Genomic DNA, 19,531 nt, shown 5'->3' on the forward strand with positions numbered 1-19,531 from the left:
TTTTAGATGGAAAAATCTTGCTAATCATAGAAATGACTGGAATAAATTAAATACAGGTAGTCCTCCACTTATAACAGTTCACTTAGTGACTGTTTGATGTTACAACGGCACTGAAAAAAATGACTTATGACCATTTTTCACATTTATAAGTATTGTGGCATCCCTATGGTCAGATGATTTACATTCGGATGGTTGACACCTGACTCACATTTATGACGGTTACAGTGTCCCGGAGTCATGTGATTCCACTTTTGCATACGTCTGATGAGTAAAGTCGGTGGGAAAACAAGATTCACCTAATAATCATGTTTCTAATTTAAGAACTGCAGTTATTTGGTTAACAAATTTTCAGAGAAAAGTCATAAAATGAGGCAAAATTCACTTCACAAATTTCTCACTTGGCAACATACATTTTGGGCTCAATTGTGATCATAAATTGAGAACTATCTTAATAGGTTGGTCGTGCCTGAAACCAAGTGCTCTGTGTTTTCTCTTCAGGACACTCATAACACCAGTTTTGAGCTCAGAACATTTCAGGGTCAAACATTTTGCACATCCTGTATGGGTTGTGATTTCTCTCAGCTGTTTCCATTTGGAAAGTCTGTTGACAAGATTGTACCTATAAACCAGATCTGGGCATTTTAAGGCTCAAGGGTCACGTCAGGCATCGATGGCAGGGCTTCTGGCAGTGACTGCAGTGGTGACGGGGCATAACAGTCTCAGTTTCTCATGTGGCTCCTTGAGAAATTTGCCGTCCCCTGCTATATAAACCAAACAGGATTTCCATATACCTGTTGTGATTTTCTGTACTGCTGCTTGTGCTTTATGGTAGTGGATTCATACCTTCATATCCAAAGGACTCTTAGTATTACTATATTATAAGTTTCCTCGAGTCACTCAAGCAGGTTATCAGCAAACAACTACTGATAACGAAGTGCAATAATATTAAATGGATGAGTATGTAAATAAGTAAATAATCATTGTTATGTCACAGATTAAGTCTTTTGAATGTGTGGGAAAATGTTATTTACTTTCTCCCCCCCCCCCTTTTTTTTTTCCCCCCTCAGCAATGTGCTATACTTAAAGAATTTATCCAGAACTCCGGGGTTCTTCCATCTGCAAACCTGAAGTCATTTGCTGAATCTCTTGTGTCCAATCAGCTCCCCTTGTTGACCCTGGCTCCTCTGTCTTTCGGTCACAACATGATGGTGATTGAAATGGCAGTTCATACTGCAGTTGTTTTGCTTTGTGGCCAGAATCGAATCCTTGAACCTCTAAGGAATCTGGCATTCTCACCTAATACAATGCTGGTAAGGAAGTTCATGCTGGACAAAGTTTTTTTCAAACTTAAAGTCTTATTTTAAAATATATATATATATATCGTGCCTCTTTGTTAACTTGAATATTAAGAAGGTTAACAACTACTATAATATCTAATGCAGATTTTTTTAAAAATACAGAAATGAACACTGATCAAATTAATGAACAAGAAATCAAGGCCTAGAGAAAGCAGTTCTAGAGGCAGAGAGAGTGGGTATCAAACACTCCCTAACTTGGGAATGTTCTGTGGCAAGAGCCTTTCTTAGATGTTTTAACAACTGGATGGATCCATCGTGGGAGAGGCTGTCCTTCAAAGAACCACATTGGAGACCATTTAAAGCAGTGTTTCTCAACCATGGCAACTTTTAGATGGGTGGACTTCAATTCCCAGAATTCCTCTGGCTAGCTGGAGAATTCTGGGAGTTGTCCATCATCATAAAGTCACCAAGGTTGAGAAACACTGATCCTAAAGCATTAAATATAAACACCAACTGTTTAAATTACACTAATGAAACATTTGGTATAGGTACAATGGAATTTCAGGATCTTTCACTGGTTAATAAATTGTATAGCATGCCAGTTAAACCTTTCAGACTCTCTTCAGAGGTGATGCTGGAAAATAGCAATAGCACTTAGACTTATATATCACTTCATAATGCTTTACAGCCCCCTCTAGGCGGTTTACAGAATCAGCATTTTACCCCTCAACAATCTGGGTTCTCATTTTTCTGACCTTGGTAAGGATGGAAGGCTGAGTAAATCTTGAGACAGTCAGAATTGAGCCTCTTGCAATGAGCAGAGTTAGCCTGCAATACTATATTCTAACCACTGCGCCACCACGGCTCAAACAAACTAGCTTGTCTCTTAGTTTCCCCTTCTGTTTATTTATACCTTTACAATTCGAAGATAATTGTAAATTATTGAAAATAACTGAGTTTGAATCAGTTAGATCAGGCAGTCCTAAAGAAACTTATCACTGTGTATTATCTAATATCACAATTCAATTTTTCCATTTGTCCTTTCACCAGAATGCTTTTCTGCCAACCATGCCAGAAGACATGTTGGCTCAAGCTCAGAAGTGGAATTTAATGGGAAGAGTTCATTGGTATAGTGAGTATCAACCTTTGGAGTATACGATGGGAAAGTCATGACAGACATCTCCAGAATATAGATCTGAATAAACTTTGCTATTTTCCAGGAACATATTTTCATAAGTCATAGTAATTTCCATTTTGGTGAGGGCCCTCAAATGTATTAGCTTTGTTACCTACATGATTTTTAAGAAAATGTCATAGTACCATAAGAATATAGGTCGGGGGTATAGGTGGCATGAGTGGGCATAGAGGAGAGAACTATTGACAAAATCACAGCCACAAAGAGAATGGCTAGTCATAACAGACCATTTCTTAGAAGGGCAATCTGAAGCATGTAAAATGGAAGTTAAACCTAAATGCAAGATAAAGGTGTTACTGAGCTCCAAAACAAATCTGCTTCTTTGAAACCAATTGTTTTCTTCCCCCTTTTAATCCTTATTTCCACCACAAATTTCTATATGTAGGATTGCCCCCTCCCTTATACCCTTCCTTTTTATGAATGTATATACACACCAGGCAGCCTTTTCCTTTCTTCTGTACCAAGTCGCATCATCAGGTCTAGCTTTGGTTTCTAGCTTCTTTATGAACCAATGAGAGATTTATAAACAAGGACGAGGTTAATAGCATGGCATTTTGAAGAGGAAATTAAATGGTGCCTGTATTATTCTACCTGCCAATTTAAACAATTTGCCATGAAATCAGGGATGTCAATTTGTGATGCTTTAAAGAATCTCACAGACTATGATTTATAGAAATGGGAAATGTTTGTAAAGATGTTTGTATCTTTACTGCCCTAGTGATGACATACAATAAGAAAAGCATTAGTATTTTTTGATCATACATATCAATGCCATGTAACAGATACAGTGATAATCTGTAAAATTGGTGCAATCCGTCTCTGAAAACAGCCAGCAAAATTTAGTTTTAAAAGAAGTTTTCATCACACAATACGTAGAGTTAGTTGTTAAAGCGTTGTTTTGCTCAGATGCAGTTTTAATTGGAGAAAAATAGAAAAAATCTTGGAAAGATAATACTTTTAGTCTTGCTGCTGTATTGAGGTACAAAACATTTATCAGTTGCACTTGGTTTCTACAGCACAGGTATATAAATTTTCCCTGAATAGTTCTCCTATTTCTTCCTAAGAAATAAATGCTAAAGACTAATATGCAGCTTTCATATTTACTTCTGTTTCATATGACATTGCTGTTTTTGAAGATTATAATGCCTGTCTCATCTAACAGACTGTGGGTCATGATAAAACAACAAACACACAAGAATAAAATCATAGATTAAAAAGACTAAAGTAAAAAGTTAAAAGGTACAAGTTAAAAGTAAAAACCAAAGTTAAAAGAATATTAATCTTGAAGATTTCACAGGCAATCTTTCGGATAATTAGCTAAGGAAATATGACATGTTATCTGCATCTTGAATGTCTTCTTTCCCTTTGTTTTATCTCTTTTTTACAATGTAATTAGCTTTTTGAAGCCTGATTATAATTATGAATCCTGAGAATAATTTAGAATTTCTGGCAGTATTGTACTGATTTACTTTTTGCTTTCTTTATACAACCAGGATGTCCAAATGGTCACCCTTGTGTTATTGGAGAGGTAAGAAATGGAGAGGGGGAAGGGGGAGGGAGAAGGAGTTTTGTATTTATAATTGGCTTAGCTCTTAAATTTTCTTCAATATTATGTTTGTTTTAAGGCAACAGCCAATTACGTCAAAATCATTACCTTGATTAATAATTTAAAAAGGATATTCTAATCACATGCTAATTGGACTTAACTGAAACAGTGAAGAACTATTTTCATTCTCTGTTTTATAATATTTGTTTTTTTCCCCAGTGTGGTCAACCTGTGGAACGTAGTCGTTGTGTTGATTGTGGTGCTCAAATTGGAGGTGAAAACCACAGGCCAGTGCTAAACTTCCAAAGAGCAAGGTTTGAATTTCAATTTCTTGGAATTTTATTTCTAAATGCTGATGAAAATATGTGTCATTTACTGATCTTTTGTGTACAAATATAATTCCCTTCCAGGCACAATTAGATTGAATATGATCTATGGACTTTTAATGTCAGTTTTCATTCTGAGTAGCTCTAGCTAATTGTGATCCTCCTATACCTAGTCTCTTTGGTCTGAAGTCAGTTCATCAGTATTTTATAATGTGATGAAAAGGAATCATGCAAAGGGATAGATATAAATGGAGACTTGAGTTCTTGGTGCTCTCTGAGCTTGGTTGTTGTCTTGCAGATATTTCATTACCCAAACTAGGTAACATCTGCAAAAAAAATGTCTACAAGAAACATCTGCAAGACAACAATCAAGCTCAGAGAACACCAAGGACCCTTCATTTCAACCCCAATCTACAAATGTTGGAACAGTTTTGAGTTCAAAAGGGAGAGTGTTTCTATTGCTAGGCAAAGTTCACAAGGAAGTCAGTGGTTGTTGAAACAAGCTGAGATTTCTGAGATTTCATAGAAAGGGCTTTCGTGTACTAAGCGCTAATTAGAACAGTTTCAGATACCAGTCTATAACTGTTGGTTGTCATGAAGAGCTCCTGCAAATGGTGGTCTCGGTGATTCTCATACATAGGCTGAGAGGAAACGCTTTTAGAAACTTCTAAAGCAGGGCTGTCAAACTCGTGGCCCGCAGGCCAGATGTATCACACGCTGGCCACGCCCATGCCCGGTTTAGTGAAGGGGGGGAAAGTCATGTAATGATTAATTTGACACCCTTGTTCTAAAGCTTAGAGATTTGATGGGATTCCTACCCTTTGTTGTTTGTTTTTGATTGCCACGGTGATAAGACATTCATTCTCTGAGCATTTGCTCAGTCCTTTAGAAATTATTTGCTGTATTTTGTGTCCTGTGTTAGATTCTTGTAAAAGTACAACAGGCTTGTCGCAATTGCTGAGCCCTATTTGGGAACAATACTTAAGGCAGTTGTAGCCTCTTCACGTAACAGTCCTCTTCTGGGCCCAAGAATTTCTCTAGGATCTTCATAGCTTGTCTCAAGCATCTCTAGCTCCAAGATTCTGCCACATCACTGCCAGCACTTGGAAATCACTTGATAAATTAAACTTTTTTGAAAGATCTGTCTCACTTGGCCTCAATCAGGGACAATTGGTGATCCTGGCAATGTACATCTCCTTCTTGAAATCTCCTCACTAGTTTGTTTCTCAAGGGGAACATGTTGCCTTATGTACCCAATAAATTGGATGCTTTCAACTCAGATAGACTTTAATTCTCTAATGATGCATGCATTGTGATACCCTGTCCTGCTTCTGTTCTTGGGGAAACCTCATCATCCTGTAAATCCAGTCTGCATTCTTTTGGCGAAGTATTGCATAAAATATAGGAAGCTGTACTTTTATTTTCTGAATTCTTCATTATCTGAAATCCAGTAGTGTCTCATCTGGACAATTTTGAGTGTTATCTTAATGCTTTCCCCATTGTTATAAATGATGGAGGACTGATTTGTTGTCTTATACTATTTTTATGAATACATAGTAAACCTGACGCCTGTAGAGGTTATCAGAATTCTTTCTCCTGTAGTAGGTATCCATTTCCTTAGCAAAATCTATTTATTTTATTTGAGTACTTCCTGCATTATTATTCCCCATTCTTATTGTCTTCTTCTGTAACGGCCTTTATTTTTATTTTTTCCTCATGAAAAAATGGTTACCCTGTGTTTTCTTGGCTTGCTTTTACTTCTCCAATTCCGAAATCTATGGAAAACTTATCTGAGAGAACTCATGCTTTCTCTCTTCTGGAAATCAAACAATTAAACAATAACAACTCCCCAAATCATTCAGAATCCGTAATCATGTCATAATACGGGTATCCTTGACCTACAACCATTCATTCAGTGACCATTCAAAATCACAACAACACTGAAAAAAGTGACATGACCATTTTTCACATTTACGATGCTTGCAGCCTTGCAGCATCTGCTACAGTCACATGATCAAAATTCGGACACTTGGCAACTGGCTCATATTTATAATGGTTGTAGCGTCCTGGGATCATATGGCTCTCTTTTGCCATTTTCTGATAAGCAAAGTCAGTGGGGAAGCCAGATTCACTTAACAACCATGTTGCTAACATAACAGCTGTGATTCATTTAACAACTGTGGCGATTCATTTAAACAATTGTGGCAAGAAAGATCATAAAATGGGGCAAAAGTCAATTAAGTCACTTAGCAACAGAAAGTTTGGGCTCAGTTGTGGTCATTAAGTCAAGGATTATCTGTATCACACATCTAGTTGTTTAAGGAGCTGGTGTTACTCTTTAAAGCCCTAAGACCGTGTGCATGCCAGCCAGCTGGTCTTCCTAGGTGCCGGAATGCCGGAAAATTGTCAAAAACCAGGCCATTTTTTGGGCTGTTTTCAGGATGTTTACCGGGACGTTTTTTCGGGCTGTTTTCTGGCCCACTTTCTGGGCCATTTTTGGCCAAAAAAACAGGCATGTGCTCAGTGGCCAGCTGGTCTTCGGGTTTCCTGTGCTCCAGCGTGCGCACATGCACGCAAGTTCCGGTTTGGGCACTTGGTGCCGAAAAGGTTCGCGATGACTGCCCTAAGAGATTGACAGGCAGACAATCTAAGGCTGGGTGAGAGCACCTATTGAGGATCTGAGGATGCATCTCAGCCTCCTGGCTTTCCAGGAGTAGCAGCAGGTTCTGTACTGATATGATGATGCCAATGGAAAGAGCAGAAATAAATTCTTTTTTGTTCTGCTTTTGTTATTTTTTCCCAGGGTTTTAAAAATAAGAATGGGAGTAGGAGTGTTTGGGGGCCAAATCACTCCTATTTTCCCCAGGAAAACAGGATCATTTGGTTGCCAAATTCATCAGTGCATGAATTTGGACAGAAGGTATAAAAAGGAACAGGGCTTTGTGTAGGCCACAGGTTGCTCATTCCTGCTGCAACCAATCTCCATTGGCATTATCCATTATCAACGGATCATTTTTCTGGCAGGCGAGGGAGATCCTTCTCTTGCAGTCTTCCCAGGCTCTGAAATGCCTTCTGCCCAAAGCTGGATTTGCTTTTCACTCCCTTGGCATTAAGGCAATCAGAATATACTTGTCTCTTTTGACGGACTTTCTATTGTTAATGAATTTAACGTTAATTTTAGGAGTAATATTTTTAACTATTTAGTTTTTGGTGTGTGTGTTTTTAAACAAAAAGGTCTACCTGCCTTAAATCCTTGAACAGAGAAGTGGAATACAAAGTGGAACTGCTATAAAATGTAAAATGATTCTGGAATTCTGTGGGAAACAATATTCTTTTGTGAGTTTTTGCAAGATTTTAGCCTTTTCTAGTTTACTAAATGTTCTAATTGTTAATGTAATTTGGGGTGATTTGTTTGTTACTTGAGGAGCAACAAAGTATTTTTGATATCCTCCAAAATGCCTTCCTTATGTGAAATGGGAAGCAACATTTAGGCACTTGATTTTTTCCCCGCGTTTTATTGTTGTGGAAGCAACCATTTCTTAGCACTTACAGCTTTTGAGTTAGATTGTAGTGAATTAGCAGGACTTCAGGACTGTAGATTTCTGCAGAGACAATGTATGCTCAGTCCAATCTGAGATAAAAGGTGGGGAGATTTCCTTCTCCCCCCCCCCCGTAAGTTATTTGCTTATAGCAACTTTTTCAGATTGTTTTCTGTCTCTGTGCTTGGCCATGGGATGGAATTGGGGAACAGTGCTGAAATTGGTGATCACCATCATCATCTTCTTGGTCATATGACCTCTGCTTTCCTGTCATATAGGATTAAAAAAAAAATTGTACATCCAAAGCGAGATGAAGTACCAAACGCTCCAATTTTTGTTTTTTGTACCCTCTTGCCTAACACCAAGTTTGTTGCCTTCATCACATTTTTAGGATACAAGAAAAAATTAGTTTGAGGACCTTTACTAAATTTTATTATTGCATCTAAATTATTTAGCTGCAGGCTTATTAATAATAATTACAGCAACCGACTATTTCTTCTGCGTATCTCACACATCTCATTTAGATGCTTCTGAATGATTGATACTTCTGGAAATCTGCACCAAGTAGTCAACTGTATTTCTGCCTTTTTCTGCTCTACTAAATAGCCCAACCTGGGATAATGCAGCAGTCGCTGCTTTCAGATGGCATTTTATACCACCACCCCTTTTTCTTTCCATGAATCAGGAATATAAGAACAAAATCAAAAGGGGAGGATGGGAAGTCGTCTTTTTTTTCCCAATTGGAAAAAAACTCCAAAGTCAGCATAAACCCATAATCTCGTAATACATTTGGGGGAAACTTGGCCATTCTGAAGCAAGTTCCCCTACAATTGGTATCAAAGCTATCTGTTTAAACCAGAGGTAGTCAACCTTTTTATACCTACCGCCCACTTTTGTATCTCTGTTAGTAGTAAAATTTTCTAACCGCCCACCGGTTCCACAGTAATGGTGATTTATAAAGTGTATCGTCATCTGTGCATGCCTCTTGCGCATCGTGGCTTGGGTTTTTGGGGGTGGGTGCGCCGGCTACCAGCTCTGCTTGTCTATTACAGCTGGGTGGTGTGGAGGGAGATGCGCGAGCTATTCTGGGATGAGGCTGTTTTGTTTGTGATCGCACTATAGCAGCATTTAGTTTCACTTACGTAACGTGAACTAAACTTATGCGCGGGCGATACAAATAGTATATTTTCAGAAATTTAAATTGTCACAGGGAATTTTATGAAAACTTAATGAAAATGTTTTTAAACAAGGCTATGAACATTTTTTAAAAAGTCAATTAAATTAAAAAGAAGGAAAGTGCTTCAGTATCGGACAAAACCCCTACCGCCCACCATGAAAGCTGGAACACCCACTAGTGGGTGGTAGGGACCAGGTTGACTACCACTGGTTTAAACAGTTTGGAAATTTTTAAAGCTAAAACAACAAAGAAAACCATGGATTGCTATTAGGGTAGAAAAAATAGAAATAGGTAGGTGCATCCAAGATATTAATGACGTTTCTGGGAAAGAGTCAACTTCGACAGAAACTAGGAAATGTAGATTAAGCGGACACTAAAGAAAATCAAACCTTCATGTAATGTCTCTGGTTACTCACTGCAGCTAGAAATTTCTGTGAGTCCAATTTCTTCCTGAGTCCTGGAAGAAATTACAGTGTGTTCCAAGGGGAAACAAAAGAAGAAAAGTCTCCAGTAAATTCCTGATTTGCTATCTAACATCAAGAGTGGCTGATCATTGTTTTCTAGAGACCTGAAGGTTTAGTTTGCCAGTCATTGTGGATGTTTTTCTCTTTAACTGGAATATTTAGAATTCACACTGTTAGAGGTGCCTGTCACATCTCATTTTGAATTCAACTATATTAGCATGTAGATCAGAAGATAATCTGGACTGATTAGGAGTTTATGTTGTTTCCCCTTTCTCCTGAAATTCCTCTGTATCTATTCCCTCATGAACCATCCCATCCCTGAACAAAATGAACAAAATGAACACGATGCTTGCTGGGATTACTTCAGTAGTCATAAAATGTTTTTTAATTTTGTTTGCAACAGGTCCTTAGAGAAAGTAAACACTGCTACAACTTTATGTGTATTGCATAATATAAAGACAGTCCTCACAATTGAGCCCGAAATTATTGTTGTTAAGCAAGACAGTTAAGTGAGTTTGGCCCCACTTTACAACTTTTCTTGCCACCGTTGTTAAATGAATCGTTACAGTTAAGTTAGTAACAAAGTTGTTAAGTGAATTTGGTTTCCCATTGACTTTGCTAGTCAAAAAGTCACCAAAAGTGATCACATGACCTGACATTGCAACCGTCATAAATATAAACCAGTTGCCAAGTGTCCGAATTTTGATAATGTAACCATGGGAATGCTGCAGCAGTCGTAAGTGTGAAAAATGGTCATAAGTCCCTTTTTTCCAACTTACGTTGTAACTTATGCTTGACTTATGCTGTTGTAACTTCGAACAATCACTAAATGAATGGTGATAAGTTGAGGACTACCTATATCTGCCCAATTTTGGATGACAAATATTTAGTTATAATTCTCATTATCTGGAAATCATTTAAAGTAATAAAAAATGTGCAAATTTCCCCGTATGATATCTTTGCAGCAATATTCAGGACGGGACACAAACAGGCCACGTACTTGGAGATCCTAGGAAAAGGGATCCAGTGATCACATCAGAGAGGGAATTGTCTCCAGCTGTCCTAATTCTGATCCGCTTGCTCACTCATTTGGCATTGCTTCTGGGAGCCTCAAATGATGCCCAGGTACTTTGTTTTGCACAAAAATTACAACTTACCTGCTTCTTTCTGAAATGCATTATACATGAACAGACGATGACTTATCTAGAATGGAATTATCTGAAAAATCAGGTTTTCTCAATATTATGAAAAGTAATAATTATAGGTGCTAAGAATACAAGGCCATAATACCATGTTTCCCTGAAAATAAGACCCCACCAGAAAATCAGCCCTAGCATGATTTGTCAGGATGTTCCTAATGTGTCCTTTAGAGCAAAAATTAATATAAAACCCAGTCTTATTTTCTGGGAAACACGGGTAGTAGTCATATTATAGTAATATAGTACTAATTATAAAGTAACAACTTCATTAAAGCAGCATATCTACAATTAGGTGTTTAATGATTATGTAGCATAAGACACCCTAAGTACTGCCACCGTTCCATGCATGCTTCCAAGCTGCCACGAAGCGAAGTGGAGAACTTCTAGGGCAGACTTCAAACAGATGTGTACATCCAGAATTCTCCATCCAGCATGTTTAGAGTCGTCAAATTTGAAAAACCACTGCTCTGGATGAAGTCTTATAGTTTTCTTTCCCTCAGATACTTGTGCTGTACTTCTTCCACACTCATCCTATTTTCAAAAGTGGCCTGCAAATTTCCATCTTATACCAGAATTAACTTTAAATGTGATTTGCTTAATCAAATATGTCGTTAGCTATTCTCTGTAGTTAGGGGCTGTAGGTAGCTATTCTCTGACTTGCATTCTTGGCAAAAAGTATGCAATCTGAAATGTCTGGGGTGTTTTTGTTTTTGATGTTAGTGCTCATTGCCCATAGAAAAATATTATTTATGTTTTTAATAAGACGTTGAAAATAAAATAATTTGCATTTTGGAACTCAATGAAAAATGTGATCATGAAGCATGTTCAAAATTATGTTTTTCACTCAATTCTAAAATACAGATTACTTTGGTTTCAGTGTGTTAATAAAAAATATGAGTAATACTTCTCTATGATCAATGAGTACTGGCATCAAAAACAAAAAGACATACTAGGCTGCACACTCTTTGCCAAGAATGCAGGTCAGATGTTGGACTGGCACTGGGAAAACTCAAGTTTAAATCCATCTTCAGCCATAGAGTTCACTAGGTGATTTTCTACCATCCCAACCTACTTTTCAGTGTTGTTATTAGAGGAAAAAATGGAAGAGGGAGCCAATGTTCTATGCCAGTTTGAGCTATTGGGTAGAAAGATGGAATAGAAATTTTAACAAATCAGAAGGTTGAAAGAGCAGTGCTTGATTGTGGTTGCAGAAAATTAAAGTCAAGAGAATTGTGGGCTCCCCTTATATAATAGTGATTTATTATTTTTAAGTTAAAGGGATATTTTTAAAAAAAATATTTTCTTAAGTACCTAGCTTTATGTTTAAATGCTCATTCACAAGTCATGTAGACAAGAATTCTGAATAGTAGGTTCTGTTTTTCAGTCTCTCTTGCAGATCATAAAACCACAGGTTCAGGATCCAGTAAACTTCTTGCTGCAGCATATTATTAAAGACTTTGAGCAGCTGATGAATATTCTTGGGAAGAGTGTTGATGAAACCACTAATGTCATCCATCTCATTTTATGTAGCCTTTCCAAGGACCAACATGCAGGACAATGTAAGGACAGGAGTTTGCTGAATGTTGTTTACATTTAAAGACATACGACTGCAGCATATTTTTTAATAATATATTTCAAAGGAACTGGGAGGACCAGTGACCAGTAGTGATTAAATATTATACCCATGAGAAATCACTGCCAGTGAGTGGTTGCCGTACTTGGCTTTTAACCTGATTTCATATGCTGACTTCATTAAGGAATTTAGAGGCGTTAGATAACTTATATCTGTCCAAAAAGTCTCTGATGATATGTCTTCATTAATCTGCATAATACTATGTGATAATGGTTGTGATAATGAATAACGCAGGGGGAAATAATGGGGGAAATTAAATTCACCTCCCAACATTTTTTTTTTTTTGCAACCCAGTAACTTTCATTCTTCGTTTTAAATCTTGAGCTCACTGAATTCCCATGTGGTTTCTTGTATAAGTTTGGAAAAATCACTTCCGCATCTGTAATTCAACTGTACATTGAAGTGTTTCACTGTGGAAAGAATATGTAGTCTATACAGAAGTCTTTGTGCTATTCTCTTCTCGCAATAGCAATATAAGGAAGAAAACAGGTTTATTTTATTTCAGAAATTAAGATAGACCTCCTCCAAAAAATTTAGGAGTTTTTTTTCCCTGAATCTAAGAAGCAAAATAACTGGCTAGTTGGAGGGGGTGGCAAATAAATGCAATAAATCTTTTGCAGGGCCAGTGCGTTTTAACAGTCAGCTTTCCATCAAAGAGCACAGAAACAATTGGGAAGAAAGTATTGCACGCACCATTATTCTACCTGAACTAAAGGTAAAAAAATGTTGTTGTTGTTTTTTCTCTCTCTCTCTCTGTCTCTGTCTCTCTCTCTCTCTGTTTCTCACACACACACCAAGCCAGGCTTAATTTAAAATTGAAGTAGGTTTTATATGCTCTGTAACATATAGTGACACTGAGCAAAATGTGGGTTAGACATAAGAGTGTTTTTTCTTGATGCTGTAGACACAAAGTTGGTTGGCAATATTGTCGTGAATCTATACATCATATTAATGGTATAGTAAGGCTAGTGGTTGGGCCTTTATTGTCTGTAATATTAGCAGCATGTAACATCAATTGCTAGAAAACAAGAAATTCCTGCTATCTTATCTTCCTCAATTATCTGAAAGAAGTAAGGGATTAATTAGTTCTGTTTAATGAATTAAGTATGCTTGTGAAGTTTTGCTCATTGGTTTTTGAGTCTTACTTCCTGCCAAAGGGAAAGGGCTGACATATCCACCATTTTAACCTTCCTCCAATCCTATACTTAAGAACGAATCTATACAGCCTTGCATAGAGGCAAATTCAACATCCTCATGATAATTCTAGTGCTTGGGGTGAACTCCAGAAATGGTATAGAGCTGGATTCCAGATCACAAACAGACATGGAAGATCGTGTGACAGGCTCCCAAGAACCAAGAACAGCACATGGAGTTAATTCTGAGTAGTTTCCTTTATCGTTCTTCACCTGTTGACAGAATTTTGCTAAACTAAAGCAACTATCTTCATAATTACAGAGTTACTCTATATATCTGTACTCCCTATACCAGGAAGGAGATTTTTTTAACCCTCTTCCTGCCGGCTAAACTTTACAATCTCTGCTGCCTGTTTGCCCTTTGGAAAACAGCCCCAGACTATGTTCTCCCAGATATTGAGACAGCTTTTGTATATCTACCTTATCATGCTTTTGGTTTCTTAGCTCGATTTCCCAGAATTGTGGAAAAGATGACTTTTCATATAACTCTTATTCAGAATTGAGACCTATGAGACACATTTCAAAACCACATTTTTGAACCGTAGCTTTTAAGAAATTATCATTCAGCTTTTGAAAGCTCAGTATATTTGAATTAAGAAAATTACCAAGATCATTCAACTCAAGTTATCATTACAGCTTATACAGATTCCTGGGTGAATTCTATGATTCTGATATTGCTTTTTAAAAATTGGTTTTATGATGCCTCTCACACACGTGCCATGTTTTCTAAGCAGCTTTTGGATAAAGCACTTCTGGACTTGAATAAACAAATCAGTGAAGATAAAAGATTTTCTTCGAACCCTATAGTGAAAATTATTTATGGGGACCCTGCAGACTTCCTGTCCCGTCTTCCTAAGGACAGTGCTATACACTCCTCTCGGATATGGAGTTGCAAGAAGAGGATCTCAGTCCAGCACCTGGCTCACATCGTCCAACAGAAGGGTGGCAAGGATACTGTCCCCATCTTGCAGAAATTTTTGCAAAAGGTGAGCATGCCAATATCTTTGCCAGTGGTCTTGTCATGTGAAACAGAAAATATGCAATGCTGGTTGTCAGCTGCTTGTCCTAATTAATTGTCCAACACAAAAACTTGTGTCTGCATTCTCTTTTTGCTTGAGTTTTATTAACATAGCTTTGATCTAGGAGCAGAAATTCTTTTGTCAGTTGCTTGTCAAAAGTTGAGCTACATCAAACCGTGCAGAAACTTTGAAATATTAATATCACAGCTGCAACGTAAGGAACCTCTGTGCTGGCGCTGTCATCCAGAGACCCAAATCTGTTCTAAACTTTGAAGGTGCCGAGTCCTGTCAGATTTAGATCAAGCTTTTAATTCATGCTTGCACATGTGAAATTAATAGTGAAACTTAATGGCAGGGCAAATACATGGTTGCTTGATCATTTAGTTGCTAATCCAACTGCTTTCTGGATCATCCTTTGGATCAAGTGCTTACTGCACATAAATTGATTGCTTTGCCCTTTTGTAGCAGGAGTGGGCAGGAATAAACTAAATCACAGAATTATTATAACTGGATGTGGTGCTGGGAGAAATTATTGTTGCCTTGTTTTCGATTAAGAGGAAAAAAATGACATGGTTTTTTATTTATTTGAATTTATATCCCACCCTTCTCCGAAGACTCAGGGCGGCTTACACTGTGTTAAGCAATAGTCTTCATCCATTTGTATATTATATACAAAGTCAACTTTATTGCCCCCAACAATCTGGGTCCTCATTTTACCTACCTTATAAAGGATGGAAGGCTGAGTCAACCTTGGGCCTGGTGGGACTTGAACCTGCAGTAATTGCAAGCAGCTGTGTTAATAACAGACAAACTTAGTCTGCTGAGCCACCAGAGGCCCATGCAATGTTAATTGCATGTGAATCTTTAGGTTGTGTGCATCAAGCATACAGCTGAAAATAAATCAGCAGTCTTGGCTACTATCTTTAAGTAGAAAGAAAAGAAAGAAAGAGGGAGAAAGAAAGGAAAGAAAAGAAGGAAGGAAGAAAAGGAAAGAAAGAAAGAAAGAAAGAAAGAAAGAAAGAAAGAAAGAAAGAAAGAAAGAAAGAAAGAGTGGGGATCAACATCAGAAATAATATTATGTTATTAAAGTCAAATCAATATAAAAATTACTGCTCAAGAGATTTATTCACAAACATTGCACATTCTCTAGTGCCCGTCTTAATGCTGTCCAAACCCATGCCGAGTTGCTTGAGCTGGGGGTTGGACTAGAGGACCTCTAAATTTCCTTCCAGCCCTGTTATTTTATGTTCAGAAGGTTTTTAAATTCACTTATTCTCAACCACATTAAAGTGTAATGTGTATCTTCTGGCTAAAAAGAATTTCCAATCTAAAAGGAAGGGTTGAGGGCTGGGTTGCCAGTTGATTGCTTTCCCAATAAGGATTTTCCCAATCCTAGAATAAGGATAAAAAGAGGAACAACCAATATTTGTTTTGATGAAGTGTAAAAGCAAACAAGTTTATATCTGAAATATTACATTTGTTGATGATGCAGTGGCTACTTATTACCACACACCTTTCTAAATTGTTTATAATTGGATAATTGTCAACAATACTACTTTTCCAGTTTCATGGACAAGTTTGAGGATTTTTCAGAACAGAAAGTGAATATCTATTAATATTGATTTATAGTAGATCCGTTAATACTGATACAATCCTATTCATGTGCAAACTGAGGAGCACATGCCCCCAATACTGTCCTACTTTTGAGAGAACCAGATTTTATGTATGTTTATGTATGCATGTGTGTGTGTATATATATATAAACTAAACGTATACAAACTGAATGTGTAAAGCATATATGGTGTTCTTTCTTGAGAGTTACCTTGTGTTCATTCCTAAAGATTCGGCTTCTGCTTTCTGATTTGACCTTTTCTGCTCCATTTTTAGGAAGCTGAATTGAGGCAGGTGAAATTTCTGCCAGAAATTCTTGCTCTACAGAAAGACTTGGTGAAAAGATTTCAGAACATCTCAGAAATTGAGCATTGCACAATTGAAGATTTTCTCAGCAGTTTTTCCTCAGGTGAGATTCTCCCTTGCTCTTTGGTTAGATAGCAAAGCATAAGAGCATTAAAGTATTTTCTTAACTACCAAGCATATTTAGAAAACAAAGGTATTTCGCTAAATGGGCCTCTGGCGGCTCAGACTGGTAAGACAGTCTGTTATTAACACAGCTGCCTGCAATTACTGCAGGTTCAAGTCCCACCAGGCCCAAGGTTGACTCAGCCTTCCATCCTTTATAAGGTAGGTAAAATGAGGACCCAGATTGTTGGGGGCAATAAGTTGACTTTGTATATAATATACAAATGGATGAAGACTATTACTTAACATAGTGTAAGCCGCCCTGAGTCTTCGGAGAAGGGCGGGATATAAATGCAAATAAAAAAATTGGAGAATATTAATTTGTGCAAAGTCTGTGCTTGGCAAACATTTGCAAGCCTCAGTGAGGAAAAGAATGGAAGATAGGATCAATCACACCCTCTTTCTTAACCAATTTCGTAGTATACATGATGTACAATGACAATAAAGGCTATTATTATTATTTCTATATGCAAAAAAGCCAGTTGTTCTGAGCTTCCTTCTTGTTTGCAGAAAAGGAATGCTTTGATACAGATACAATTGCAATAGCACTTAGACTTATATGCCGCTTCACAATCTTTACAGCCCTCTATAAGCGGTTTACAGAGGCAGCATATTGCCTGTAACAATCTGGGTCCTCATTTTACCAACCTTGGAAGGATGGAAGGTTGAGTCAACCTTGAGCATGCCCTTCTTCCTTCTATATGGAAGACAGCTCTCGAGGGCACCCAGGAGCTGGGTTCACAAAAAGGGCTTCTCCTGCCAGAAGCCTCCCTGCTGACCCCCAGCTGGCCTTTTGAGGGTTTAAGGAAGGAAACAGCCTGGCTTTTGGGCTAATGATGCCCCATATTTTTTTTTATATCAACCTGATTCCTGGCACAAATCATTTCAATTTGCCTTTTCTTCATTTCCTTGTTCTGTGGCACTACATCACCAGGACTGATGCAACCTAGATCAAACAAAACTAGTATTTTGAAAATTCTCGTTCAATGTGGGAACCAGGTACATAAATCTCACCTCTCCATTTGGCAGTCCTCCCGTTAGGACAGGGGTCTCCAACCTTGGCAACTTTGCTTTGCTGGCAGCTTTGCTGGCTGAGGAATTCTGGGAGTTGAAGTCCACAAGTCTTAAAGTTGCCAAGGTTGGAGACCCCTGCCTTAGGAATAGTTACTAAATGAGAGCCAAAGGGCTGCCTGCTGAGAGGAGCAGATCCTGAAGGTCTTGACCTCCACTTCTGCAGCTTTTTGAGGAGTTCTTTTCCCTGTATGAAAGGGAGGGGAACTCTTCCGAAGGGCTGCAGAAACAGGTCATATCTCAAAGGTCTGTAACTCCTTGACGAAGGTCTCCTCTGTGCATAAAAGGGAAGGTAACTCCTCCAAAGAGCTACCAAAACGGAGGTTATCTATGGAGCCTTATTTCTGCAGCCTCTCAAACAAGTTCCCCTTTGCACACAGAAGCAACCCAACTCCAGTAGGGTGGAGAAAGGAAGCTCAGATCCTGAAGATCCCAGTTCTGTTCCTGCAGCCATCCAGAGTAGTTATCTTCTGCATATTGGATCTTCAGGATCCAAGCTTCATTTCTGCAGTCCACCACAGAGGTTCCTTTTTGCACAGAGATGGTAATGGAAGGAGTCCTGTGGCAGTCTGTATAAATGAAGATTGGATCCTGAAGATCCAAGCTTTGTTTCTGCAGGTTACTGCAAGTGTTCCCTTCCACTCATGGAGGGAAATTGCTTGCCCTCCTTCAGCAGGCAGATCTGGCACTCTGTCCACTTAACAACTTGAGTAGTTGCTTAATGATTGCAACTGGGAGAGTTGGGATTGCAGTCATTGAGGTCACTTAATTACCACTTTGTTCAGTAACAAAGATTCTGGTACCAATTGTGGTCGTAAATCAAGAGCTACCCGTAGATTATGCCTAGGGATAATGACATATTTGGATTTCATTTCATCCTATTGCAATGGTTAGGCATCTTCCAAGATTATAGAACTTTTTCTTAAAAATATACTAACTAAATTAAACCTTTGATTTAGATGCCTCAGAATAGGGTCATTGGGGTTGTCAGGGATTAAATAATAGGTGTGACTGATAGCCACGAGGAATGGTGTGGTATCTTGTGCTGGATAGAACTTAACCTGCTGCAGTAGAGTTCCTTTTATTACCTCATTTTAAAAAATCAGAAAGCAATAAGTTTTGGCTATATTCCATCTGTTTTTACTATGTTTCTTGCATCCTCTAGGTGTCAGGTTACAAATGGAGGGCCGAGTGGAAAAATTTCTGGATGTGTGGAACAAACTCAGATTATCCATAGAAACAAATGGTGAGATTCAAGATGCTTTATCTGTCAAACCAAATGGCAGCCATTAGGGTTTCCTCAATACTACCAAAAGAAGAAAAAAAACCATGTTGTATTATCTTTGGCTGGCTTACAAACTCTAGCTCATTAAAGCAGAAATTGTACTTCAGCAATATCTGGGGGAGGGGGGCACATGTAATGGCTACAAATCATTATATAAGCCAGAAGTTATTCAAAACCAAAATGGAGTATTCAACAGTAAGATGATGCCTCTGGCTTCCTTCTCCCCTGCAGGTGAAATTAAGCTTCCTAAAGATTACTGCAGTATGGACCGCACTGTGAGAGATCCATTTGAAATCCTTTTGCCTCGCCGGAGAGATCTAGGCCTTTGTGCCACCTCCTTGGTCAGCTACCTCATTCAGCTGCACAATGATTTCGTCAACACCATAGCAAAGGATTCAACGGATGCCAATAGGTACACGGTTCTCAGTTCTCCCTGTAGCTGACAGATGCTGCTGAATAAACATCACTGTTGGTTTTCTCTACTTTTTCCTTCTTACTTCTCAACAG

At 38.1% G+C, this 19,531-nt stretch overlaps 1 protein-coding gene across 3 annotated transcripts in view; it reads left to right on the forward strand.

Moving 5' to 3' along the window:
• Positions 1-19,531, forward strand: part of RNF213 (ring finger protein 213) — a 129,148-nt gene that overhangs the window by 104,388 nt on the left and 5,229 nt on the right. For all 3 annotated transcript variants that reach the window (XM_058170850.1, XM_058170851.1, XM_058170852.1), the window contains 11 exons: positions 1,068-1,310; positions 2,349-2,430; positions 3,987-4,021; positions 4,259-4,353; positions 10,511-10,670; positions 12,129-12,303; positions 12,998-13,092; positions 14,305-14,556; positions 16,477-16,609; positions 18,905-18,985; positions 19,256-19,436. In XM_058170850.1, coding sequence (XP_058026833.1) covers positions 1,068-1,310; positions 2,349-2,430; positions 3,987-4,021; positions 4,259-4,353; positions 10,511-10,670; positions 12,129-12,303; positions 12,998-13,092; positions 14,305-14,556; positions 16,477-16,609; positions 18,905-18,985; positions 19,256-19,436 — 1,532 coding nt within the window. The remainder of the gene's footprint in view (positions 1-1,067; positions 1,311-2,348; positions 2,431-3,986; positions 4,022-4,258; positions 4,354-10,510; positions 10,671-12,128; positions 12,304-12,997; positions 13,093-14,304; positions 14,557-16,476; positions 16,610-18,904; positions 18,986-19,255; positions 19,437-19,531) is intronic.

Source organism: Ahaetulla prasina, chromosome 2 (assembly GCF_028640845.1).
Source record: "Ahaetulla prasina isolate Xishuangbanna chromosome 2, ASM2864084v1, whole genome shotgun sequence".
NCBI lineage: Eukaryota > Metazoa > Chordata > Lepidosauria > Squamata > Colubridae > Ahaetulla > Ahaetulla prasina.